The 27,866-nt window shown below is 41.0% G+C and overlaps 1 protein-coding gene across 4 annotated transcripts; it reads right to left on the bottom strand.

The window, feature by feature from the left end:
* PITX2 (paired like homeodomain 2) lies at positions 1 to 23,068 on the bottom strand. 4 transcript variants are annotated; one of them, XM_051964771.1, is made up of 6 exons: positions 22,868 to 23,068; positions 18,132 to 18,187; positions 17,494 to 17,631; positions 5,304 to 5,384; positions 4,157 to 4,362; positions 1 to 1,329 (listed from the first exon to the last, which is right to left on the bottom strand). In XM_051964771.1, exons 2-6 carry the CDS (start codon positions 18,175 to 18,177, stop codon positions 766 to 768), a joined length of 1,035 nt encoding a protein of 344 aa, XP_051820731.1. In that variant the 5' UTR covers positions 18,178 to 18,187; positions 22,868 to 23,068; the 3' UTR covers positions 1 to 765. The 4 variants fall into 4 exon arrangements, with proteins under 4 accessions (XP_051820731.1, XP_051820732.1, XP_051820735.1 ...); XM_051964772.1 differs by lacking the exon at positions 5,304 to 5,384; XM_051964775.1 differs by lacking the exons at positions 5,304 to 5,384; positions 17,494 to 17,631 and having other exon boundaries at positions 22,868 to 23,064.
* Between the last annotated feature and the right edge of the window lie 4,798 nt (positions 23,069 to 27,866).

Genomic DNA, 27,866 nt, shown 5'->3' with positions numbered 1-27,866 from the left:
TGTATGCGGTATATTTTACTCCCATGAAATAAAACACATTTTTTCATGTTTACTGAAAAGTAAAACAATAATATAGTAAGAAATGTTATACACAGGGCAAGTTTTACATCGCAGTTTTCAGAAATATCGTTGCATCCACCAGAGGAACTATTCTAAAACTGATATTCACACAAATTTTTTTTCATAATAATGTTAGAAACATACAGTGTCGCATTTAGTATATACATTCCCTTGCTCGCAAGCGAAAAATCCTAATCGCTTCTGTATAACATGCTTTATTTTAAAGCCTAATCTTTAAAAACACTGTTGTGATATTACTAACAACTGCTTTTATAAAATTAATTTGACATTTCCATATATATACATCCTTTCAATCATTTTTAATGTTAACAATGCTAAACTTAAAAAATAACAAGCTTATAGTAACATTTAAATGTCATATCCAGTCAAACATTTGTCCATATATATTTATATATATATATATATATGTCCTTGTTACTGTTGGAAATACTTTCAGTGAAAGATGTCGGAAACTGAGGAAATTCCTTTGAAAACAAAAGAGCGCTTTTTATTTCAATGGTTTCCTAGTCTTTCTCTCTTTCGATCCCTCTCTTTTTTTGTGTGCTCATTACTTTCTAGTAGAATTCTCAGTTTTTCCAGGAAGGGATTTTCCCATTCAGTATTTAAAAACCTGTGTTTCCCTCACAACCCCCCTAGTCGCCCTCCCGCCAGCTTTCTGGATAGGCGCTTTGGTGGTCCTGGGGTTCACACTGGTCTGTCTACCGCGTACTGGCAGGCGCTCAGATTGGACGCCGTATTCTGCACGCTAGCGTACCCGAAGCTGGAGTGTTGCTTCGCTTTCAGTCTCAGGCTGGCCAAGCTAGAGTTACATGTGTCCCTGTAAACGTACGGAGGGGTCGGCGGCGCATAAGGGCAAGCGGGCGTTGGCACAGCTGAGTTCAGCGATGGGCTGCTCAGGTTGTTCAAGTTATTCAGGCTGTTGAGGCTGGAGCCCGGGACGCCAGTCACCGCCGAGGGCACCATGCTGGACGACATGCTCATGGACGAGATGGAGTTAGGCGGGGAGAACATGCTCTGTGAAGATAGGGGGTTGACATTCATCGAGTTGAAGAAGGGGAAGCTCTTAGTAGATAGAGAGGCCGAGGTGAGGCCCTTGGCAGCCCAGTTGTTGTAGGAGTAACCCGGGTACATGTCATCGTAGGGTTGCATGAGGCCGTTGAACTGGGGCCCGAAGCCGTTCTTGCATAGCTCGGCCTGTTGGTTCCTCTCTCGCTTTCTCCACTTGGCACGGCGATTCTTGAACCAAACCTGAAAGGAAATGAGGTGGGAAGAAGGCAGAAAGAGGAGGGGACAAGAACACAGATTAGTGAGGTCCCAGAAAACGTGACAGAAAGTCGTTCGTTTTCTCTGTCTCTCCTCCGCTGTCATTAGCCCCTGGTTGCCTTTAATTACCAGCTAGCTTCCCATCCTACACCTCTACTCGCAGGTCGCCTCACTCACTTCAACAACTCTCTCTCTCTCTCTCTCTCTCTCTCTCTCTCTCTCTCTCTCTCTCTCTCTCTCTCTCTCTCTCTCTCTCTCTGTCTCTCCTCTCTCTCTCTTAACTTCCCTCTCCTCTCCCCCCAGATTGGAGGGTGCAATGGAGGAGCACAAACCCTTGCTCGGAGATCGGCCAGGCTAGACACAATTCTCAGGCTGAATTTACTGCATTCTGATGTCTAGGGCCCTAATTCAATCCTCTTCTGGCTGTGGAAATACTGACTCTAAATAAAATGCGTGGACAGTGTCTTTCTAGCGTCCCCTCCTCCGTCCTGTATTTTAAAAACTCAATCTTCTTTAACTAAGATCTCTCTCTCTCCTTCTCCTTCCTTCCTTTCCTTTTCCCATCAAAAAGTCACCCCCGGAAAAAAAAAAGGAAAAAAAAAAGAGAAGATAGCTCAAGCAGTGCTTCTCTGCCTCTTCACCCCAATTCTCCATTCATCGCCTGAGCACTCCCAACTCGGAGGCACAAGGGTAATATGGTTCAGTAGCACCGTAAGCAATACATGTCCCCTTAAACGGACCAGCAAAACAAGCAAATAAAAAGCCCAAGGCCGGCTGCGTCGACAACTCTTTAAATCCCAAGATCTTTGAACATAACACAGAGCGGATCGTTCCGCAACACACTCTTCCATACCCTTCCCCCACCCTCAATCTTTCCCCCTTTTTAGCTTTTTCTCTCCTCCTCCCCCCTCCGCCCCCTCGCACAATCCACTCTCCCCTTTTTCTGTGATTCAAACTTCCGACCCTCTGCCGCCTAGCCGCGCAGGCATTCCCTCAAACTAGGGGCCCTCGCAGACGGCGGCCCCCACTCATGGCCCCTACACAACCCCGCTCCCAATCCACATCTGACTAAGTCCATCAGCCACCCACCAGCCAGTTTTGTGGATTGAAGGGAGGCCTAGGCTCTGGGAACTCATTTCTGACACCAGTGATGTTTTACATTACAGATTTCCATTGGGCCAGCCTCTTAATCCTCTTTTTCTTTTCTTTCTTTTTTTTTTTTTTTTCCTAGCATTCTCGGTTTTCTTTTCATTCCCTTTCCTCTTTGCTCCCGACTGCTATAAAAAGCTCTTTCTGCTCTTTCTTGGCTCACCGAAAAGCTAGACTAGGGAAGCAGGGAAGTATTTGCAGAAAGCGTTGCAAAAGACAGCTCGGGACTCTAGTCTAATGCGGGAGAAGTGTGTACTCACAGTCAAAAGGAGTAGAGGTGGGGATAGAGAAAATAAAAGATAACAAGTTTTTAGAATTTCACTGAAACCCCAAGGCCGCATTAGTCGTTCCCACTCCAGGCCACCTAAACTTTGCCCGGGCAGAAGTACATGCTAGGCAGTTGGCTCTTTGCAAACGCGGGCTAATGAAAGACTGACCTTCCCCGAAAACAATGGAGCAATAACTAAAGTTCTCGGCTCCTCGCGGTTAAACTAAAACAGTTTTCAACCTCATCCTGGTTATTTTACTAAGAAACACACTTCTACGCATATTTAAACAGGCTCACATAAATAGAGATCGAGTTTTATTTTTTACCTGGGGTTTCTGGAGTTGTTGGATCGTTTCCCCCTCCCCCTTTTGTATAAAAGCATTAATAGTTCAATTCCTATTAATAACTAGTGGTTCATCTTCAGTCTCCCAACCTATATTGTATTTTTTTTTTTAATTTTTCAGTTCTCGGTGTGTTCGTGTATATATTTTAATATTTATTTTGGACACTTTTTTTTTTTGCTGATCAGTTTAAAAATGAGCTTTTTGAAGGGGAAATATGTGTTTGAATTCACTTTAAGTCATTAAAAGGCCGACCCTGCCTCACATTTAAGGTAAGTCCTGAAATTTATATTAATTATCATTTTGGGAGGGTTTGGGGATCCAATTCCAAAGGATGCCTCCTATTTACGGAAAGTTAAATAAACCAAAATCTAAAAAAATGCCAAGATATTTCTGGCTCTTAAAAAACAAGAACAAGCGTGATACTAACTGTGCATTTAAATTTTGTAAGCAGAAATCTTAAAACATAGAGAGTGGAAATCGAGAGATACTTGAGCAGTTGTTAAAAAACAAACAAATAACAAAACAACCCCTCCCTCCCCCCCCCCGCCCCCTAATAGGGGAAGTGGTTGAGAGGGAGAGAGAGAAAACGAGCCACAGAAGAGAGAATGAGAAAAAGGAGAGAGAATAATACAGGGTAGGGCAGCAGGGAATATATCTGAAAAGAGTACCAGCCCTCATGTATTTTTACAGCTTTTTTCTAGTTAAAGCCAGCACAGGTTTGAGCCTGTTCTGAACTCTTTTCCTGGTTGTTAGCATATCGTTTCACGCCAAAGAAACATAATGCAAAGCGGAAAACTGGGGCGCAGCCCTTCTACATACAAGGTAGGGGAAGAGGTCTAGCTGCGCGTGTTGCACACGTTCATACACGCATAGCAGGCTGCCTTTCCGCTGCAACTAAAGAGAAAAAGGCAAGGCACCGAAGTTTCCCGACTTTTCTTCCATACCCTTTAGTACTGTTCTTCCATTCCCATCTCCTAGACCAATGCCAGTCCCATCCCCTTTCTCTTCATTCTCATCTCCAAACCCTCTCAGACTAAATAGCCATGCCTACCCTCACTCTGGCTTCCGTGAGGTTGGTCCATACGGCTATCTCTTCTCGGGTGGACATGTCGGGGTAGCGGTTCCTCTGGAAGGTGGCTTCTAATTCCTGCAGCTGTTGGCTGGTGAAGTGGGTACGCTGCCTCCGCTGCCGCTTCTTCTTGGATGGGTCCTCAGTCCCGGCGTCCTCATTCTTGTTCTGCTGGCTTTTATCTTTTTCTGGGAAGACAAGGTAGAAAGGAATCCGGTCATTGTCACTCTTAACTAGCTAAAAACAACAATTAAATCCCCAGCCAAGAAATTCCGCTTCTATGGATGCCTCCCTGGAAGAAGGATCTGGGCTGTTTTTTTCTGGGAGGGTGTTCTCTGAAGATTACTATAGCTTCTCTCACCGTGTTTATGTGTGTGCGCGCGAGAGTGTTTCACTTCTCTCCCCCCTCCCCCCCCAAGGCGCGCTATTTACATGTTTGTTTTAGTTTTTTTTTTTTTTTTTTTTTTTTTTAAGAGCACGTGCCTGCATATTTATCTGTTTACACAAGTCACACACATACAGTCCTCGAAACAAACACGGGTCGTTCAGACCCCCGGATAGAAAAAACAGGTTTCACCTGGGTAAGCAGGGCTATATCAATCTGGGCTCCCATCTGCACTGAAGTCCCACCGTCCTAGAGCGAATCTTGTCTGTCACCTTCCCAAGGAGTTTCAAGGAGAGCTGCTTGCCTTTTAAACCACAGCCCCTCGAGCTCCTTGGAAAGTTGAAGTTGGAAGGAGAAGACACACAGGAAGCTGAGAGAACTCAGTGTCATCGTCCTTTGCTAAACTGCAGTGTAGGATTTTGCACCCCAAGACACTGAAGGGGAAACAAGGACTGAGGGGACGGGCGGGTAGTAATTTTCTAAAATAGGCGGAGGACAAAAGAGTTCTTGCCTATGCCAACCCAGTCAGTTCTATCCAGGAGAAGAAAGGAAGAGGAGATAGGGAAGAGTGCTCGGACAGGTTGGGAGGAGTCCCTGGGGTTAGCTGCTGACGCCCCCAATCAGGGGTTCGGATGCAAGGCAGATAGACTTCCCTGGAAGCTATAGGGGGCGACGTAAGACTTAGCAATGGGGGTGGGGTGGATGGGTGAGCTGAGCAGAAGCAGGGCTGTCCCGTTCCCTTACCTGCGGCCTCGGGACTGGAAGTGTCTGAGATGGTGTGCACCTCCAGCCGGTGCTTGGAGGAATCCAGCGAACGTGGCTGCCCTGGAGCCAGAACCGAAGCCATGGCCGGTGGAGATTGGTGATGATGACAGAAGGAGGAAGAAGAGGAAGAGGAGAAGGAGGAAGACAGCTTAGTCCCTGCGGCTCGATGCTCCAAATGGAACGGGGTTTTCATGCAGTTCATTGACCAAAGGAAGCACAACGCCAAGCGTCTTGCTGCAAGTCTTCGGAAAGCGCCCTTACGCCCTCCACCCCCCTACCCCCAAGTCCGGTGACCGCAGCCGCTAGCTTCGGCTTTTCAGGTTCGCTGTCCCGGACCACAGCCGCTGCCGCCTCTGCCTTTCAAGCGCTCGGAAACAAACAGTAGAGGCAATGGCAAGAACCGGGTTGAAGAAACCACCGGAGTTTGTCTACAGAGAAAGCTCTTCTAGATGTTTCAGTGGGAGAGCCCTGCCGGACCCCAGTAAGCGTTCTAGTCCCAAAGAAAAGAGAAGCATAGGGTTTGAGGGGCGTGGGAGTAGGGTGGGAAAGAGAGCACAGCTTAGCGGAATTCTTCCGAAGAGAGCTCCCAGGTCAAAAGGAATAAAAAGTAGGGGGAGAAAGAGACCTCAGATGAGTAAGCCTAATAATCACCCGAAAAAGCTCTACTGCCGCCCGCCCTCTTTGCAAGCAGCACTGACAGAGAAGTGTCAAGAGTGACAGGGACAGGTAGATGAAATCATATCCAAAGAGGTTGCGGCAGCAACAGTGAAGAGAGTCCTTCCCTCAAAACACACACACACACACACACACACACACACACACACACACACACACTCACAGATAAACGCACTTACACTGGTGCGACCCCATGTAACCCGCTTTCCCTAAACCTGTCTCACACTCAGATTCGTTCACAGCACCCAAGCAAGCAGCGGACCCGAGCAGCGGCTCAGCCCCTTCCCATCTGGCCTAACATCTTAAAACCAGAGGCGGTCTTCCTCTGGCATAAACGTCATTCGGCTCCTTCCTTCCTCAGCCCTTCTCCACCTCCACCTCCTCCCCTGGAACCGCCTCTCAAGGCAGGAATGACGTCGCTGCCCACCAATCAGGAGACTTGAATGTTGAGGAAGGGATACTCTAAAGACCAGAACCTAATTGAGGAGTAGGGCTGGACTAAAAAATCCCTAGAAGCGACACAATCTAGTTCTCTCCGAACAACTAGAGATTTGTCTTTTGGAAAGGGAAGGCAAATGGGAATCTCAGAACGCAGCGGGAGCATGGAAAGGGAAGCTCGAAGACAGTAACTAGGCTTGATCAATACCTTTCTTCAGTGTCAATCTAGACTATTTGTTACGTTAAAATGTGTTTTATTGCTTCCCATCAGGAAAAAAAATCACACCCTCAAATCTTAAAATGTCCTCCAAAGTTTCTGTCAGGCAAATGATACCTTAATCTATATTTAAGTTCAAAGAACTCCCCCCGTCCCCCGAAAAGACTACCGATAAGTAAAAACAGATGGAGCCACTGTCACACAAAAAATATCTTAACTAGAAATGAATTTATTATTCGCATTAGATTTTTTTAATACAAAATATACCATCAGTTCACTTTCTCAAAAATTGTTCGCTTTACACTACCCACCCACCTCAGTCATAATAGTGGGACAGAAAGTTCAAATTAGCTTTTCCAAATAAATGAAGGTTTATCCTTTCTACTTAACATTCATTAAGACACATATCCTATATCTTTTAAATTCCTTGTACCCTGTATTAAGCTCGTTCTCTCTGAAACCCTGCTTTAAATCTGACGCGTTTGTTTACTTTGTTATCAATTTGCTTCAAGTCCACTTTGGGATAATTACATATAAGATATGCTTTAATGAGCGTTCCACAATTAAAAACGCTTCCAAATTTCTCATTTCAAAGTTAATAAAAAAAAAAACCCCTTAATTATATTTTCTGCTTATATTCCCCCCTCTTCCTTCCCCAATCTATAAGCCCAAAAGTCCAGGGGTTAAGGAGAGGTATCACAGAGGGTGGAAAGTTTGGAGTGAGATCTGAGCTAGATAATGTAAAACCTTACAGATTTATAAAGCCAAGAGAAAATGCAACCCTCTGAGACAGAACACTTGCCTCTAATTGGATAACCCGTTCCGCTTATAAATATATTATTTTCTAAAGGAAATCTAAGTAATAGAAAAAGTACAAAATAGAAAACAACTTTGTCCTTTCGTAGGTCACATAGAGATCGCAAACTAATCTCTCCTTGGGTTTCTGCTTTTGTGATTGTTTTATTGTGGAGTTAGTGTTATCGTCACCGACTGTGCATTTGTTTGACGTTACTGTCAATGATTTGCAGCATCAATGCTGGGTATCTTCAGAAATTCTATCTCTTTGGCCTTGTTCACATGATTTGGAAACTTATTTCAGTGTGGAAAAGGGCAGAACTATCAGACTGCAAATATATTTGAAACCTATGCCTTTCCTTTGTACTGCCGCAAACAAGGTCTTTCTACACCATGTCCCTCACACTTTTAAGCAACCCTAGGGGAATTAGTTTAGAAAAGTAAATGAGTGTTTGCCTTTCTTTCTGGAAAGTTATGCTCAAACTTTTACGAAAATTTAGCTAACGTGCATTTTCTCATTTTAGTTGTCTCCTCCTCCATATCCCCTCCCCTCCCCACAGAATACACACCTGCTAAGATCTCTTATTCCCCCTTCTTAAAATAGGTTCCCTTAGCTGATGCTCATATGCGCCTCCATATTATAACATTACAATCTTGTCACTAAATTATGCATAGTATTTCGGCAGCCTGTTGGTAAAGAAGGTTAAATTAATTTACATTCTCCTCATTATCTGGTGCTTAAATGACGTGTTTTATCCCTCAGATTTGGCAAAGAATCTCCTTTTCAGACCCCACAGCGTTTCCATGAAGACAATGCTCTTACATTTGTAGTGGCTTTTAATCTGATAAGACTCTAATTTGCTTAAGTCTTTTAAATAAGGGTTTTAAATGATTCTGGACGTTTTATTGAATTTCCTCTAATTCCCCCAAGATCATAAAGTATATGTGTAAAGTAAATATTTCCTCCCATTGCACCGCCAGCGGATGACCTATAACTAAGTCAATATGAATTCAGATCCATTCTGCACATCGTATTTACTAATCATATTCTCGTCTTTTAAAATCTCTGCATAGCTGCAGTCCCCCCAAACCTCACTTCCCCCAAAGCTGTCTCTAAGGAATGGACTTCATCAAGGGATGAAAAAATATACCATCTCAGTCGCCTGTTTTCCTTTCTCCTTTAAGACTGAAACTTCAAGTTTGCTTTGGTTGGGAGCAAGGAGGAAGGGAGACTATGAGGGGAAAAAAAATCTATTATATTGGAAAGTTGACTCCCTCAACTGTTTCCTAATTTAGTTCACTGAGCAGCTCTCAACCTCAAGCCCTTATTAAAATAAAGTAGAGAATTGGTTTACCTATGGGCAGTAGGTCTCTATAGACAATAGCTTTTTCATCAAGACAAATAGAGGCGAAATGATTACTTTCTTCATCTGCAAAATGACTACATTGCGTTAGAGATTACTTCACTTTTCTTTCATCTCCAACATTCTACAATGATTCTATATGATCAAACAGAAGGAAGGGAGGAGAGGAAAATGGAAAAGAACGAACATTTTAGTTTATTATGGACATCTCCAAGACTATTGGTTTAGAATGATTTAATTCAATTGCGGGATAAATAATAAATATTTATTAATCTCATAGTTTATTCCTGGAGTAGTGCTAGATTGGCCATACAAAAACAAAAACCGAAACAATATCTGTCCTCAAGAAGCTTGCATTGTAAGTTCTTTGGTTAAAAGCAGGGGAAAGAAAAATAGAGTTTACTTGTTTCTCTACTATCTAAAAAAGAAAGATTTTTAAGTTGTTCTACATATTGCAGAATAAAAAAGAGAGAGGAACAAATTATCGAGAGGCTACAGATTAAAAGAAAGTTTTCTGAATTAGCCAGATAAATGAGCTAGATATGTACTTTCTTTGCATTACATTTCTTTTACATTAAAAAAAAATTATTAAGGCAATCACTTTCATTCTCCCTTTCCATTTAGACGCGTCTACCTTACTGAACATTACTACCGAGCCCAACAGCATAGAAGTGGGTACTAAATTTTCATTTGGACAAAGAGTGTTAGGAAAGGAGACTGGAGATAAAAAGCCCTTTTCATTAACCAAACCAAACCAAACTGGGATTATTAATTTCAAATTTATAATGAAGGGAGGCAGCTAGTTGGTGTAGTGGATAGAGTACCAGCCCTGAAGTCAGGAGGACCTGAATTCAAATCTGCCCTCAGACATTTAACATTTCCTAGCAGTGTGACCCTGAGCAAGTCACTTAACCCCAATTTGCCCCAGAGGAAAATTATAATGAAGGAAAGGCCTAGAAAAAGAGGTGTGACTGTGTATGCATGCATATATACATGTGTGTATGTATGTGCATGTGTATATGTATGTGTATATATGTATGTACGAATGTATGCACTGGCCATTAGGATGGGGGAGTTTAGTTCTAATAAGACTTAGATGGGAAGCTGATTTGTCTGGTTGTACAAATTATCTTGATCTCCTGCCTCTAACACAGAAATTGCAACCAAGAAAAAATCAGTATCTGACATAGCAAGCAGTGAGGTGCTAGTCTTGATCATTGGGGATAGGAATGGTTGGTGGTGGGAAGTGAAATCAAGGAAAAGAGTTCAACTCCCAGAAACATTAGAAAGTATTCTTTGTTGGATTTCTCTTAATTCTTCCAAAAATATTGTTAGAGAAATGGAATATCTGACATGAGGTCAGACATGTTTTGAACTTAAATTTAGATAAAAAAAAAATAAGTCTTACTTAATTTCACACTAGTTAGTATTTGTTGCTCTTACTCTCCCTTTGCAATTAAAGTAATGAGCTCAGAGAGGCAGGGTACAAACACTGATTAAGCTTTCCCCAAAATGGGTTTCAGTCTCTGAACCTTATGGGGGAAATAGGCAGTGGGACAGACAAACTCAAAAATAGGGCTATCAAAATAAAGAATGGGTCTTCACTACAAGTGAAGTTATCTGTCAACAGTTCCTCTTGGGGAATTCTTCCCTGAAAACTTACAAGATCAATAAATGGCAGGACAGAGTATTGAAGAGGAAATGTTATATACAGCTCTCTAGGAAGAACACAGATTTATATTTCGAACATTGAGAATTTCTGGATTTCGAATCTCAGAGCCACAAGATTCAAAGGGAATGTCAAGATCGTGTAAAACACCAAGAGATCATACTTTATGCTTGCTCTCTATCTGTCTGCATATCATGTCTTTGGCAACTTCATCCCTTTCCTAGAGTGAGAACTAGGCAGAATGAAAATTATTGGGCCTTGAAGAAGCAAATATTGTGATCAGTCAGCATGGCCTTTAGAAATGCATTGAAGTGACATGTCCCTCCTACATAAAACAGTAAATGTCTGGAATATATATATATATATATATGTTCAAGGGAGTCTATCTTTTTAAAAAACACTGCAAACATAGAATCATGACAATTATTCCCTACCATGTTTAAGAAAAGAAGAAAAAAAAGTCAAAGAATGTGCTGTAAAAAGTATTTAAGAAAGTAAAATTTTGGGACTTTTTAGATGTCTAGGTCTAGTTTCCCCTAATAGCCAAAAGAGCTTTTATTTCACTCTTCAGAAAATGGGCTAGGAAGTTTATATTTTCTGGAAAATCATCTTGCTCCCCACTGAAAGCATCTCAAATAGAGGCAGAAGAGACAGCAAAATCCGAAGGGACAGAAACAAATTAGTGAATGTGATTTCTAAGCTAAATTCTCTTCAGGTCAGAATAAATTAGGCTTCATGTTTAGGTTGGGGTTAACTTATCCAAAGGTGAGAAAGAGAAAGGGGAGAAATAGACAGCCAGACACAAAGAGGGAAGAAGGAATGGGTGTATGTGTGAGAAGGAGGTAGGGGAGAGAGAAAGATAGAGAGACAGAGAGAAAAGAGGGTTCTTATTTTGAATGTTTGCACTCAAGGAAGAGATGATAACGAATTTATTTACAATATTTTGATTAAAACTCCCTTGTCTCTCTGTTTTCCTCACTCCCTCCACTTTTCTCTTTTTCTTCCTTACCCTTATCGTTTGTTGGTTCTTCTTTTTTCTTTTTGTCCCTCTTTCCCTGTGCTAGACATGAGGATAGCTAACATTCAGCATTAGTTGTCATGGTGACCATAAATCACATAAATCCAAAAATACCCACCTATAATCTGAGATGAAGCTTTTATTTCCCTAGTGAAATAATATTTTAAAAGCTGTCAGCTGACAAAAAAGCAACCTCATTGTAGTAACCCAAGTAATATATTACTTCTAAAGGTTTAAATTAAAATATCAAAGTGTTAAAAAAAAAAACACATGCTGGTAGAATCTTTGGCACTTGAGGGTTTAGATCCTCATAATAAAGTTACTCCATTACTGCTTATCTCTTTAACACACACACACACACACACACACACACACACACACACACACACACTTCACCCAATTAATCATATGAGCACTCCCTTCCCTCCCCACCAATCTTACCTCCCCCCCAACAATGGGCTTAGAACATAGTATTTATGAGGGTACTAGGTTGGCAAAGAAAATCACCCTTCTTATAAATTACACCCCATCCTTTGGGTTATTTGGCAAATAGTTTTAGGAGGAAATGGTCTTGGTGTAGTGAAGTTGCTGGCCCTGGTAATCTCCTTAGGCTAAGGTACTTCAAATTGATGCTTTATAGCAAAAGTGTTGATTATATATGCTGACACTTGAAAGATTAGCAATTTCCTTGGTGTGAATCTCTTTCTCAAAAAGTAGATTGCACTCCTTCCAGGTTTTCATGAATCACTTTGAGACAAAAAAAAAAGTCATTTGGTGGCCAGTGTTTTTGTTTTGATGAATCTCTTTGGATTTAGCTAGATTGATCCTCAAACAACAGATGTACAATAGGCCACCCTGTTCTTCCCCTAAAGTCTTTTAGCTTTTAACTTTTTGATTTGTTAGCAAAGCCACACAGACACAATTCAGATGTCAGAGAAGGTCTGTAGTAAAGATACATTATCTAACTGCTACCAGAGGGAAAAAAAAATAGGACAGATGAATGAAGAAGAAAGATGTACGAGAAGAAAGAGAAAAAGACAAAAAGAGAGAGGAGAGGGGAGAAAGAGAGAGAAAGAGAAAGACAGATAGAGAGACAGGCAGAGAGAGATACACACACAGAGAAAGACAAAGACAGAGACAGAAAAAGACAGTGACAGGGAGGGGGAAAGAGAAACAGGAAAAGAGGGAGGAGAGAGAAAGAGAGACAGAGAAAGAGAGATACACACACACACACACAGAGACAAAGAGACAAGGAGAGAACACTTTTGGCTAGGTACTGGTGCAGAAGCGTAGGTATGTAGTTTGACTTTATCTACTATAACATCATTGTTTCCGAGCGTAATAATTTCCTAAATGGATAAATTGGTGCTTATGTGAAGCTAGTCCAGTTGTCTTTTACCTTTGGCTTGTTTTCTTTCTCCTATCTTGGATTACTGGATATTCTACTAGATGAAGAGCCATTAATTACCCATTCAGTCAATATTAGGAAGACGACAAAGCTTTTTACATAGGATTAAGAAGACATCAGATTGTTCCATTAGTATATTCCTGCTCACGAATAAGCTTTCGTTATACATTTAGTTTTCCCCGGAGTCAGTCTGACAACTCTTGCATATATTAACAATAGGCTATGCAAAATAATAACCCAACAAGAAAAAAAAACTTTTAATTTCCATCCTTTTTTTCCTCTTTGTTGGAAAAACATTTGAATGGTGTTCCTCATAATCATTTTGTATTGTTAGAGATAACCTAAAATTGCACCAATAAGCAAAAAACATTGAATTGTACAGAATTCCAATAAAACAAAGATTTTGAGAAAAAAAGAGAACCCCTCCACCCCTCCCCCAAATCTCTTTTGCCTCTATAACAATATGAATTGGTCGATCAATTCATATTGTTATAGAGGCAAAAGAGATTTTTCCTGCATCTCTTTCTTCCCTCTCTCCCTAAGTACTTTTACTTTTAGATATTCCCTTTATTGTCTTTTCTTCTCTTGATAGAGCTAAAAAAATCTCTCTACTCTAAAGGTCTTTTGCTATTCACAGTTTTCCTTCTCTATATTAGTAAGATTCAGGGTAGTGTTTTTCCCCCAAGTCTACTTAAGAAAGGCATATATGTTTAGTTTCTACTTCATTTTTAGCAAAAAAAAAAAAAATCCTGAATAGTTAGGAACCTTGGATCATAGAGATTAAATAAATAATCACCAATTTCAAAGTTAGAAATTAAAATAATTTCCTATTTTTGAGACTAAGGTATATTAAAGAGACTTTAGTGGATCTTGGATCTGGACTCAAAAGAAAGGGTAGGATATCAAATACTTTTTGAAAACAAAAGGTCACATTATGTTTAAGGTTTATAGAGAGTAAAGGAACTATATAGGAAATTTCAGTGATTCTTCAAGGTGCAACAGGAAAGGACATGAGAAAAAATTCTGAGTTGAAACTTCAGAGAACATTATTGGTTAGATCTTATTCCAAAATGAGCTATAATAAATTATAGAGGCACTTTTTGGGTTACTAGTGAAAAGATGACTTTTTTTTTTGTTTTTTTTTTTTCTTTTAAGTGGATTCTGGCAGAAACATTACTGCTAATCAGGTTTGCAATACTAATTTCATAGAAGAATCACTACTCCCAAGCTAGATAAAGGTCTAATAGCACAAGGAGACTATTGGCATTGCAATTGAAAAGATAGGTTGGCTATACAGTTCTCTGGTTGCCTCAGGAGTTCCAGGAGCCACTGAAGATTGTTGGAAATTTCAGTTTTAGCTGAAGTCCATGCAAGTGGTACCTTGCCTGATGATGATGAATGATGGTTGGAATTTTGCACTGGAAACATTTTAAAGTCATAGAGTCTTAAAAATGGAAGGTATTCAGAGATAATCAAGTCCACCTGCTCATTTTAAAAAATGAACAAACATAAGTGATGTTACTTGCCCAAGGTCACCCAGGAATTCAGAGCTCCTAATCCAATTTTTAAAATATTCTTTACATGTTTGCATTTATCAAATTTTCTTTTGAATCCTATTCCTTTTTTTTTTTTCTTTAGAAGTCTCTCAAAAGGCCTTTCTAGGCTATTTGATTTTTATAACTGCAGTCCTGTAATTTCGTATGGATATGGGTCAGGGAAGCTAATCCATTCAAATCTTCACCAATCAGTCTTAATATTTTACTGAACTTGAAAATTATTGTAGGATAGTAGGAGAAGAGAGGAGAGGAGAGGAGAGAAAGAGAGAGAGAGACAGAGACAGAGAGAGAGACAAAGACAGACAGACAGACAGAGGCAGATAGAGACAGAGAAAGTCACACAGACAGACACGTACAGAGAGAATCTTTTCAATTTTGATCTGTTCTTTAGCACAAGTTATTGAGGAAGTAACTATTCTGTGTGGAGTAATCAGGATACTTGAGAGTATGCTGACTTTATAATTTTTGATGCTTAGTTGCCTGAGGACAACCTTAGTAGAACCTTAGTAAAAGAGCAAACTTTGCTAAAAGTGAAATATTTCATTTAATCACATGCATTGTAAATAAGCTAAAGTGAGCAATGGTTTCTGTTCCTTTTCTTTTAAAAAGGGGTCCTAATGTGTGAAGACACTCCAGAAATTATTTATTCTCAGTAAAGGGCCCGTGGAAAAATGATTTCAGGGACAGAATAACTGAAACCATGTCAGTTGTTCAGTCAAATATTTGTTAAGCACTTATTATGTACCAGACACTGGGCTAACTGCTCAACAAGGAATTATTTCCAATTAAAATCCAATTATATAAACAGAATCCAACTAAAATAAACAACTTAAGGTTTTCAGATGTTTCCAATAACATGCCTCTTTTAAATTAATAAGAGTAAATACATTTGGTTAACAATTTCTCTCTTCTGTCTAAAAAATGAGGTCCAAACTAAAATCACGCATAATATCCTAGCCTCTTAATTAATGGCTACCTTTAACTCCCATTAGTTTCTTTACAAAGAAAGTAAACGGTTAGCATGTCAGGTGTTATGTACGGGTATTAATTTTATGAATCCCTACCAGAATACTATAGGTTTGGAAAAGCTCACAAAATGTATTTCTCCGGGGGAGGGGTGGTCTCACTTAGCAGGGTTCCTATTTTCTTTAGGTTGTGACGAAGACCACCTGCTCTTAGAAACCATTTGGCTAAAGTGGGAAGGTGATAGTAGTGAAGTAGGAGAAGGGTTTATTGTCTTCTAATCACAAGGACAGGGAGAAATGTAATTCAGTGACCGCCTCCTCCAATATTTCTATGGTTAATTTTTGGTAGAGCTTCCTCTCTACAAACGTGCTAGTCAAAGCACAGTTGAAACTGTGACATTTCTCATCGGACAGAAAGTGGGTCAGTTCACCTCAGAAACACACACACTTCCATGGAGAATGATCTCTGTTCTTGATTTTTTTAAAACCATATCCCAAACACACTTTGGTCTAATAATTTATTTTTATGACCGATTATCAAACAGAAGAAGAATTTAACACAATCTTAATGACAGAAATCACTCCTTGTTATCTTTGCATTGCCCCTATTTAACCCAATGGGGTTAATCCTATACACTTTGCAAGTCAGTGTTTAACTGACCGTGTGGGATACATTGTTTTAGCTTAAAAGTCCCTTCTTCACTCCACAATGTGCCGCCTTACTTATATTTGCAGTATTTTAAAATTAAACTTTCCTTGGATTACATAGAACCCTGGAAAATGTGACTTTTGCCTTCTTTTGGAAAATACTGCTTATTTTCACTCTTCCCCCCAGCCCCATCCTCCAGAATATCCACAGATTTAAACTTTAATCCGGAAAAAGGGAATTAGGGGGACAGAAGTGGCTCAGCTTCTATCTTCTCATACTTTCAAAGGAGCATAGCTTCTTAAATTTAGGGTGGCGCCTGGAAAATCCAAAGAATAGAACACAACTGACTAAGTTTTGGTTCTTAACCTTTACATCGAAGGAGAGGATTTTCTTTCCCTCGGGACAAATTTCAATTTAGAAAATGTGTGTGTGGGTTTTTTTTTTTTTTTTTTTTTGATGGGTGGAGACGTTTTCTTTCTTTCTTTTTTTCCTTTCGTACACACACCTGACAGCTTTTCAAATGAAATATACGGTCGACTCCCCTGAATCCATGCGGGAGAGAGTTTCCACCCAGCTCCTATAAAAAAAAATCCTAACCACTTCTAGGATTGGCCAAATCACCCACATAGTTTATTTCTGATCCCCAGGCTGAGATCTATCCCACACTGAGCGGGAACCAGCACCCGCCACCTTTCCAACCAGAGTACACGCATCATCGACATCACTATCATTATAAGGAAAAATGACGCATTTTAAACATGCACACTCAACAAATTCGACCGCAACAAAAATCAGTCATATTGGGCAAAAGTTCAAGAGTTATTTGGCCTTCCCAGGATTTAAAAGAGTTGCCTGTTCAGGCTTTTGTGGATAAATAGATGTAGTAAAATCTCTTGAGCGGCAGAGGTCGCTATTGGACCATTTTGTTGCCCTATTGCTTTCTAAAGTAGCCAAGAAAGGTGGTAGAAATAGAAAATTCTAGGAAGGGAAGGGGGAGGAGAGAAGAAGAGAGAAGACAAGAAGGGGCGGGGGGAAGAGAGAAGGGGCGCGAGGGAGGGAGACACACACACACACACACACACACACACACACACACACACAGAGAGAGAAAGAGAGAGAGAGAGAGAGAGAGAGAGAGAGAGAGAGAGAGAGAGAGAGAGAGAGGAGAATTTTGGGGAAAAGTATTATTCTCATGCAACCATATATGCGTTAATCTAAAGTTTTACAAAGAAAACGAAGCTTTTTTGCCCTACTAGTCCCACCATGGCATGTTCTATGCGACAAAGGAATCGAGGGGCAAATGCAGCATCCTAACCTAGTCTCCCGGACTTGGAGGCAGATGCCCGGGAGCTGCGTCTATGAGGAGCGCTCAGGAGGTCTGGCCAGCCTTAGCTTTGCCTGCTCCTAGGGCTTACCGTTGGCATTGGGATGCTGCCTGGTGAAGAGCTTGCTGGTAGCCACTTCTTTCCGGTTCTCGGGGGAATCATTGAATTCGACTTTTTTGATTTCTGAGTCTTTGGAGAAAAGGCATTCAACGGCCGACGGCTGTACGCCTGGGGCATACACACATAGACACATACGAGCAGGGACACACATACAATGATGCATGGAAATATAGACAGAGAGAGGGCAACAGGGAAGGAAGAGGCAAGGTAGAATAAGGAGAGAAGACAGAGAAAGGGACAGAAATCAGATTCTAGTTAGAGAACACAGCCGCCGCAACCATCATCTTGCTCTCGGGATGAGGGGAGAAATTTAGACATCGACCTGTTGTGGCACAATTCCTGTTTCCTTATCCTAGAATATACATGACCCTTTTTAGGTCCATTCAGCCCATCTTGAGAACATGGCATTCTGAAAGGAGATGAGCCTTTCACATCCTATTCTTCCTTTCCTATTTAAACCGTGAAAAGATGCAAGGGAGATCACTAAGTTTCCTCATTGCCTTGTGCTGCTCCCTAGAAAGTGAAACTCGAAGGCATTCTTCTTTTACCGCTTCTCAACCCCTCTCTCCACTATTCCCCTCACCGCAGATCGAGTGACCCCCTCTTACCTAATTGCACACAAGCCGAAACGAGTTTGCGGCAGTTGGTCTCCATCACCTGTTACCTGAAAACAAGAATAAGAGGAAAGGTGATAAGTGTTCTGGGACCCAGATCTGCCGAGGATCAGACTGTCTAGGAAGATTTGGGGCCTAGCTACTCCGGGTAATCAGGCGTCAAACAAGCTTCTTGCTTTCGTGGATCGGATTTAAGCTCTTTGGAGTTCAAGATCCTAGAACTTCCTTGGATATACTCTGCACCGCACAGGCACCGGCAGGCTCTTTCCCAACAGGTACTTCCACCGCCCAGGCGTGCAGAATGAGAGTACTACGAACTCAGGGTCATTGCAAGGGCTGGCTACCGTCTAAAAATGGTCACTCGTTTGCAGAAAGAAACTAATGACAGAATCCGAAAAAGTCACTCTCCCCAAGAAGCCGGATAAAAGACGCCTTTAACGACAAATCTATCCCGTGACATTTATTTACAAAACTGCAAAACATGGAGAGTCTCACATTTAGTTCTCCCTGAACTGTCTTCCCCCTCCCCCCACCTCTGAATTTCTTCTGACACATAAGGGAACCCTGGTACTTACACCAAGGGCTTTGGATGCTCAAGTAACTTGTGGACTCTGGCTTCTTAATCCATCGGTATTAACTTTTCCATATTTAGCCATGCCTTACTCAGAAGATATTCACCCAGCCATTCATTTACCTTAGAGCATAATTCAAGAGCTTAGAGGAGGGAGAAGGCGGTGCGAGTTGGGAGTGGAGTGAAAGAACAGCGTTTGGAATTGGAGTAAATTTCTTGGGCGTGTTTATTGCTTTCGAAGTACTTGAAAAGAACCTCGTTAGAGATCTTCTTCTGCTCCCCCCAACTCCCACGTCGGAAATTCAGGTAGTCCCTTAAATCTCCAGCCACTCTATAGAGCCAACAGAAAATTGACCGAGGCCGTTGGCGGGCCTTTTGCCACATTACAAACGGGAAAAGTACGGAGGCGGCGAACTATAGAGTTGGTGGGTTACAGAAAAACTTTCTGTTTTTGTTACAAAGGAAAAGCAAGAAGAAAAGAAGAATAAAGCAACACATTTCTTGGGCTCTTTGGATTTCTGTCTATTGAAGCGCGGAGGGAGGAGGGGGGGATGGACAGAGAAACAGAGACAGACACAGAGAGATACACACAAAGACAGAGAGACAGAGACAGACATACAGAGAGGCAGAAAGAATCAGACAGAAACAGAGACAGAGAGAGCCAGCCAGCCAGAGAGATCCTTGATTCGGTATTTCATTTCATTTCATTTTATTTTTCCAATTCAGCTCCGTAGTGGAAAGACTCGCTGATGAAATTTGGAGGATCGAGTGCAGTCTGGGGAATAGAGGGCTAAGGACGAACGGGGAAACAAGGCTACAGTACTGTAGCGTCTTCCTCCTTTTCTACAGTTACTCTTATTCCTCCTATCGTCTTATTAAAAACTTACCGCTCAGCCAGCAGTGGGGTCCCATGGTCAGTTTCACTGCCCACAGGAATATCTCTCTCTTTCTTACTCTCTCCCTCCTTTCTCTGTCTGTCTCTCTTTCTGTCTCTGTCCCTGTCTCTCTCACAGGATCGGAGATAGATTAAGAAGATCACTAGCCTAATGGGAAAGTTGGTTACTCTTTGGGTAGGCAAAGGTTAGGGAGGGAGGCAGTAAGCCAGGCGTGCTTGTAGGCAAGGGAACTGTTTTCCTTTGCTTTGCCCGGGATGTCCGGGAGTAGCAGTTTGGCGCCTCCAGATTTAGTGATTCTGGAGTAAAATCACAGGATTAGTCCCTGATTGAGATGTCTGTTCATGAGATATTACAAAATTCATTATCACAGCTCTCAACTAACTCGATATGAAGTAACACAGATGGGATTTTATTAGTCCAGACTTCAAATGTTTACTTATGATAATTTCAGAGGAAATTTGCATGTCATCATCATTTCTGTAATTTTTTTTTAAATGTCTGAACTGGCTACATTATTAGCCTGGTAGCCAAAGTACTGAGGGGTACAACTGCAGAGATTCGTTGGTTGTTGTAGCTTTTAAAAAATTAAAACTATATGCATAACAACTCTGAGCAGCAGAAGTCAGCAAAGAAGCACACTTTTCCAAAAGAGCCCCAGTGCTTAAAACAAAAAACAAAACAGAGAGGCGACAACCAAACATACAGCGCTCAAAGGGCGCAATCTATGGATTGAAAAGGAGGTCAAGGCACGTTTCTTAGACCAGGACATAGATAGTGTTCTTATGGTCCGAAGATTTATTTTCAAAGCTGAGTGGAATCTACATTTTATGCCTCATTTAATAATAGGGCCTGATAGCTAAGTTATGATTAAATAATTTGATATATATATATATTACATATATATATATATATTTTGGTGTGTATGTATATATCTATATAGATATCTCTCTCTATCATCTATCTATCTATTTATCTATCTATCTATCTATCTATCTATCTATCTATCTATCTATCTATCTATCTACTATTTATTTAAAGGTACCCTCAGATCATGATTCTGCCGGCCCTGAAACTTGTCCTGTCAAGGCAAATCTTTCATAACAAATTCACTTGCTCCATTTTACTGCTGGCTCAGGTGGCAAAATTATCCAACAAATTGAGATGGGCAACTTTTTGTTTTTTTTGGAAGAGAAGTTGTTATCCTTCTCCAAAGTTCATGACAATCTTCACACTCTCAAAAAAGACAACATCTTCTACTTTCTTTTGTGCCCAGACTGTTCAACAAATCTCAGTTCTGTCTATTTCCGTTTCAGGAGTCCCTGAAAATTGTTACTTATGATCATATTAGCTAACACAGATACACATGCCAAAAGAAACAAGTCAAAAAAAAAAAAAACCACAGAAAAGATTTTTCTCAATTGAAAAAAATATCGTGGTAGAAAAAACAATTATTGAACTATAAATGAACATTTTCACTACATTCTTTCGAACTGTTTTTACCTGTTAGCAAGGTTACAATCAAAGATTTAAATACTAGAAACCTAGATTAGGAACCCCAAATATCAAATGAATGAGTAAGCTTTCAGATTATTTAATGATAGATATTATTTCGATATTAAAAACTCTGATTGTTAACCTATTTTTTTCAAAAGCTATTCACATCATCCTGTTGTGAATGTTTTAGAACAAGGATCTGAACATGGTGGGAAAAAAAGACCATTTAGGAACAAATGAAAATTATTTTCCTGGAGGAAAAAATACTCATTTCATAAATGAGATTATTTTATTCATACTGAAAACCAAATATTTTAATGTTGGAAGATTGTTGCATAATTGAGTCAAGGCATAATCTTTATTCTCTTACATCTCTGTCTTCCTTTATTTCCTTCTTGCTACAATCATATGAATTTTCTAGGAAATACTATTTTACTTGATGACATTTTAATTTCTGATAAGTAATAAATATTCTTTGATGACAAGGAGATCTTTAGAAATTAGGTAAGCATCACTAAGACATTTTCCAGGATTTTTGAATTTTGCTATTTTCATTTCATTATTCTGACCCTGTTTTTCTCTAACAATCACATCATATCATTGTGGCTTGATTTAGAAATCATCTTGAAAGACTGAAAAAATACTTCGATGAAATGGAATGAAAATAAGGAACTATTCCCCCCCACCCCAATATTGCACAATCAACAATTTTGCTCATTGAAAAAAAAAAAAGTATTGCAGTGCAACCACTTTATTTACGGAAGTGCCCGATTTTAGTTTTATAGAAGGGGAGGGAGTATATCAGTAGAATAGAGATAATTTGTAACTTTAAGTAATGTTACACTGAACTGCCTGGCAAGAGGTTCTGTGTCCCGTAAAACTGCTACTTAGGCCTACTATCTAAATCATTAATTGCTAGTTAAAAGATTTTTTTTTTCAAAGTGCAGCAGCCAGTTAAGTGGTCATTTATTCTTTTAAACTCTGAAATTGTTCGTCTACGCCCTTTATCTCTAGAATGCTAATCCAGTTGCCTCAGGATTTATTAACAGCAAGGTTACTGTTTTGAGGAAGATGCCTCAGTGTAAATACCATCACTGACCTCCACTGATGTTGTCCTCTACAACTCCTAGGAAAAGAGTTGTGAGTCTTTTTGCTTAGTTAAAGGGCTTTGAAAGATCTGTTGAGAGAGAAAGAGAAAGAGAGAGGAGGGAAGGAGGGAGAAGGAGAGAGAGAAAGAGGGAGAGGGAGAGGGAGGAAGAGGGAGAGGGAGAGGGAGAAAGAGGGAGAGGGAGAGGAAGAAAGAGGGAGAGGGAGAGGGAGAAAGAAGGAAAGGGAGAGGGGGAAAGGGGGAGAGAGGAAAAGAGAGAGGGAGAGGGAGAGGGAGAGGGGGAAAGGGGGAGAGAGAGAGAGAGAGAGAGAGAGAAGAGAGAGAGAGAGAGAGAGAGAGAGAGAGAGGCAGAGAGAGATAGAGAGAGACGCAGAGAGGGAGACACAGACACAGACACAGACAGAGACAGACAGACAGAGACAGAGACAGACAGACAGACAGAAAGAGACGCAGAGAGAGAGAGAGAAAGACACGGAGAGGGAGACACACACACACACACACACACACACACACACACCACACACACACACAGAAAGAGAGAGAGAGACACAGAGAGAGAGAGAGACTACAAATCACCTACAGTGGATGATTCTCCGAAGTGGAACAAATTCGCGGGCTCGCATTATCTCACATCCCTGCAGGAGGGATGGCCTCCACTTACCGGCTCCAAGTTGAGCTCTCTACCAAGTCCTTTGCCTTCCACTGCACTGCTTGAGCAATCCGAGCTACTGGCTTCCTTGTAAACACCAGAAACCTGGAACCAGGAGAAATAAAAGGATCCCAAATAGAGTACAAAGTTCCGAGGGAGTTGGGACTTTTCTCTCTGGAACCTGGAGATCTCCCAGCTGCTGGCTCCCTCTTTCTGCTCCTATACAGCTTTCTCCCTTTCTCTCTCTCTCCCCTTCTCTTCCCCTTTCTCAGTCTGTATTGGGAATGACGTGACGTCAGCAGAGATTCCACCAAACTAAAACTCCACAGAGGAGCCGAGAGAGTCAAACTGAGCCGAAAGGAGCAGAGAGAGCAGAGCAGACAGAGTGAGGGAGTAAGGGGTGGGGGTGAGAAAGAGGGAGGGAGGAGAGAAAAGGAGGAGGAAGATCTAGGAGAGACTGACAGAACTGAGGAAATAAAACAAGCAAAGGGAGAGTCAGACAGGACACAAGCCAACGCACACAGAGCACAGAACAGAGAGCAAAGAAGATATAACCGAAAAAAAGAGACGGAGAGGGGAACAATAAATTAGATTAGAAAGCCCCATATAGAAGAAAGACTATAAGAGAAATGACCAAATGAAGCAGATAGATAATAACTGTCTTTTATTTTTATTTTTTTTTAAAAAAATTTATGTCAGCTCAAGGAGATAAAACTTAGGATAAGTGAATAGAGTCAGGGAAACTAGAAGAGGTAAAACAAAAGAAAATGTGCCTAAATGTTTGGCTTGGATTGAGGAGAAGCGGCGGTGGGGGAGGTGGAGTGGGGTGGGTTAGTGAGATATGAGACCTGACTGCGAATATTCATCAAGAAGAGAAAACCAAGGCAGCGAGCAGAACTAAAGGTGCAGCCTAGGATGGTGATGGTGGTGGTGGGGGGCGCGAGGTGGGGCAGAGTTAGCGGAAAAGTAGATGGTACAGCAATGTAGAAGAAAAATGAGGGGAGATAGAGAGGTGAGAGGAGGAAAGAAGGAGAGGAGGAAAAGAATGAGAGAAAGGGAGAGACATCCCTTCTCTCTGGATCCCCCAAAACACAGAGAGAGAGACAAACAGACAGACAGAGTTAAGGAGGCAACAGAGGGCCGTGTCACTTTGCCCAATGCAATACTGTTCACTCCTCTCTAGTTCAAAGTCACTCGGACTAGAATAGAAAATGTTTTTCACTTCTCAGTGGGTAGCTTCTGCAGTACGTGCGTAAGTGTGCCGTGTGTGTGTGTGTGTGTGTGTGTGTGTGTGTGTGTTTTGAGGGGGTGGAGACGAAGGGGGGGTGGCCTCACTACTTTTTAATGAAGGGATTTCGAAGGACAAAACTCAGAAGTTCATTTAAGTCTAGAATTTCCTTTGCTGCATGTACACTCAACAAGTTCACCCGAGGTCACTGATATCTTATTATAATTATTTTTTTTTAATGACGAGATCAGGGTTCACGAGAATGAAATATTAAATGGCAGCACCTGGCTTTTCCTGAAACATATGCTTGTTCCTAACAAAAAACCAAACAAAAAAAATAAAACAACCCTCTCCTCAACGAAACAAACAAAAAAATAAACCGGACTACCATTATAAAGATTGAAAGAACATTTTCCTGGGCGGTAGAAGACAAGGGACTTGGTGACTTTTTGTCTTCTAATTAAAACCACTGACTGTATCCTTTCTCCACATTTATTCTGCAAATCTAGAAGACTAAATTTAGATGTAAAATCTTCATTCAATCCTAGAATTCAATAGTTTTCCATTTTGAGGGAATGCCGTTCATTTATATTTTTGAGACAGATCGTGTGAGAGTCTTAGGGAATGTTTCATTTCTCCAACAGGTGCTTTCTGGGCACAACACCCTTACTCTTTGAATCCCCCAAAGCAGAGGATGCTCTACATTTTCCAACCCTGATCAGTAGAATTCTCACCTCCTTACAACAGTTTTGTTCTTCCCCACCCGTTTCAAGCGTTCGTTATTAGACCTTTGGAATAAACTTCGTCAGATTTATATGGTTTCAAAGCGATATACTGTATTGAGATACTGAATTTTTTCCTTTGAGCTACGCGCATTTTCTGGAATTACCTCATCTTTTAAATACATTTCAGTAGTGAAAACAGACGAACAAACTTGCTCAATTTGTTCTGAGTGTTTTCTTTGAAATTGCTAACAGTCGACAGATGGGCTAATTTTATGGAAGGGGTTATCCTCTTTTGCCACGAAGGCAACTGATGTGAGATCTAAATTGCTAAGCCACTGCTAACCCACACGTAACATCCATGAAAACGCAAACTTTTTTTCCTTCTACGGGTGGAAACTCAAGGCAAATGCTAGCCTTATTTAGAAAGAGAAAATGCTCCAATACTGTTTTAACTTTAATTTTTCTACCTCCCCCCCCCAATTGTCTAGTACCGACTCTAATTCCTGGAAGTTTATGGACTTCCAGAAAATTAATTTCTCAATTCCACCTCACCACCAAGTCAGGCAAGCCGCAGAAGACCAGAAAACCTATCAAGTTTAAAGAGAAATCGTGCAGCTTGAAACGGATATTTGGGTTTCTGCTTATAACTCTTAAAGTGAGATTTTCCCTGTCTTCTTCCCTCCTCCCAATACTTCGGGAAATTTGTTCACGCTTTTGTTTTGACTCTCTCTCGCTTTCCTCCCACTTTTGTAAAGATTAAAATAGTCAGTGATGATGGGCCTCACTATGAATTTGGAAGAATATGAGAACTCTTCCTAGGAAAAGGTAGGAACAGAGACTTGCTAAGACACAAACAGAACAGGAGAAACAGAAAAGGGGAGGAGTTGTTGGAGAGACCCATGGATATGCTCGTGCAAATCCCCCACTTTCATGATTCAGTGGGTTGCAGACCCTACGACGAGGGGCTGAAATGAAGGGGTTTATCTACACTCTCGTTATCTTGTCTCTTCTCTCGTTTTTCTGTTTGGAGTCTGTCCAGTAAAGACGCTGGTTCACCTCAATTGGGGGCTGGAGCAGGCTCCTGAAATGAGCCTGTGGGTGCTCGGTTGCCCCAGCACCCGAGCAGCTGAAGTGAGCAGCTGGTGGGAAATGCAAATGGCTCCTAGAGAAATATAAGATACAGAATGATTTTCATTCCCTCCTTGAGTGTGTGGAAGGAGCTGGACATACGCTTCACGCTCCTAATCCTTCTTTTACATTTTTAGTCATACTCCTATTAAACAACTAATTAATGCCCAGAATCACTAGGGAATATATTAGATGTGCTGCTGAGGAACAGGGGTTCTAGGGTGTCTGGAAACTATGGAGCTAATTTAATACATGGATTTCATCCTTCTCCACCCCGATCCCTCCGCAGTAAATATTAGAGAGGGCCGTGGCGATTATATTTAGATTTTCATTTCTTACCCCCTTTTTTTCTCCCTCACCACCCGCCCCAGTTTAGCAAACGTAATCAATCCACCGCCTTGTAAACAAGATTTCAGCATCAAAGGTACCAGTAACACAGCTAGCAGATCTCATGGTCTGGGATTCTGAGGTTAGACACTGACATAATCTAATCCTGAATTTCAAGGATGTTACATTTTTACATAAACAAGTTGGTCCCGGATACTACTGTTATTCAGTATGAGAATCCCAGCCCCACAGCATTGTAAAAACCTGCTTAAACATATGTACTTTTAGCTTTCCCAAGATTTGGAAATGTACAAAGTTAATTTCCAATAAATCAGTGTGCTAGAAAGTTTTTTCCCCCTCCACTCCTCGAATTATCTGGGATAAAGTTGAATGTGTGTGTGTGTGTGTGTGTGTGTGTGTGTGTGTGTTTGTGGAAGGAGAGAGAGAGAGAGAGAGAGAGAGAGAGAGAGAGAGAGAGAGAGAGAGAGAGAGAGAGAGAGAGAGAGAGAGAGAGAGAGAGAGAAACATTGTAGTTCCAAAGTATATTAATGATTTCATGAATGTTTTGCGTATGTTCGTATGGGGCTTTGAGAATGATTTTTGCTGGACCTGCGATTATTAACAACAAAAATCTTTTGAAATAGAGGAGAGAACTCGTTCGAACGAGAATCCAAATGCTTGAAGAACAAATAGAGATTCAATGCAGGGCAACTCTCTGGACTAATGTTTGTTGTTCAGTGCCACAGTCCCATTGCTCAATAGCCAAGACCAGGGAAAGGTACAGTAATTTTTTTTTTTTTTTTTTTTTTAGACACGCGGGGGTCGGGTGCTCCACTACCATTTACTTTCTTCGTATCTGGATTATGATTTGAAACCTTGCAAGCAATTTTCCCAGCTCTGACAACAAGCGAGTATGTAAATAGCAATGGCTAGCGGTGTTTAAACGCTTCGAACAGTATTGATTTGTTGGCTGCTCTAAATTTGCCTTCCTGTCCAAATCTTGTTGCAGAATCGCCAATTCAGGCGTTTGATCCATGTCTACGACACTACAATACAATAACTGTTAATATTCCCTCCTCCCCCCAAAAAAAAGCAGCATTGAAAGTGAACCAATTGATTTGCATATAAATTAAAATCACAATACATCACTTATTCCAGTGTTTTATAATCATTTCGAATTTAGTACTTAACCACTTGAGCTAAAAGAATATATAAATGTCTGTATTGATTTACTAATGAATTACCTAATTAAAATGTCCCGGGAATGTCGCAGGAAAGATTGTTAAATCAGGACACTTTAGGGTGTGTCGGGGGGGGGGGGGGGAGGAGGGGACACAATCTGAATCACAGCTGAGCAGTAGTTACTCAGCTGGAGGAATCTGAGCCCCATTGCTATTTTTCCATTTATTTTGGGGTCCCTCTAGTTCCTTAGGTCTTTGCTACGAAGGCTCTAAATTCCTCCATTCCTTTCCCCACTTAGGCAGTTTCTTTCTTTCTAAATGGGAGAGAATGAAGCTCAGTCTTCTTGTTCAGATTTTTTTGTAGTGTCTGCGCTCTCCAGGATCCACGCGCCCTTACCCTCAGGCTCACAACTGTGGTCAGA

Source organism: Antechinus flavipes, chromosome 6 (assembly GCF_016432865.1).
Source record: "Antechinus flavipes isolate AdamAnt ecotype Samford, QLD, Australia chromosome 6, AdamAnt_v2, whole genome shotgun sequence".
Taxonomy (NCBI): Eukaryota; Metazoa; Chordata; class Mammalia; order Dasyuromorphia; family Dasyuridae; genus Antechinus; species Antechinus flavipes.
This window is presented reverse-complemented; position numbering and strand designations above follow the sequence as displayed.

Excerpts from the sequence above, each read along its gene's own strand:
- PITX2 (XM_051964771.1), bottom strand. The coding sequence starts at position 18,177 with ATGGAGACCAACTGCCGCAAACTCGTTTCGGCTTGTGTGCAATTAG. Across the intron at positions 5,385-17,493 it reads GCAGCATCCCAATGCCAACG|GGCAGCCACGTTCGCTGGAT; the intron begins GTAAGCCCTAGG and ends TTCTGGCTCCAG. Across the intron at positions 1,330-4,156 it reads TCACGGAAGCCAGAGTGAGG|GTTTGGTTCAAGAATCGCCG; the intron begins GTAGGCATGGCT and ends ATTTCCTTTCAG.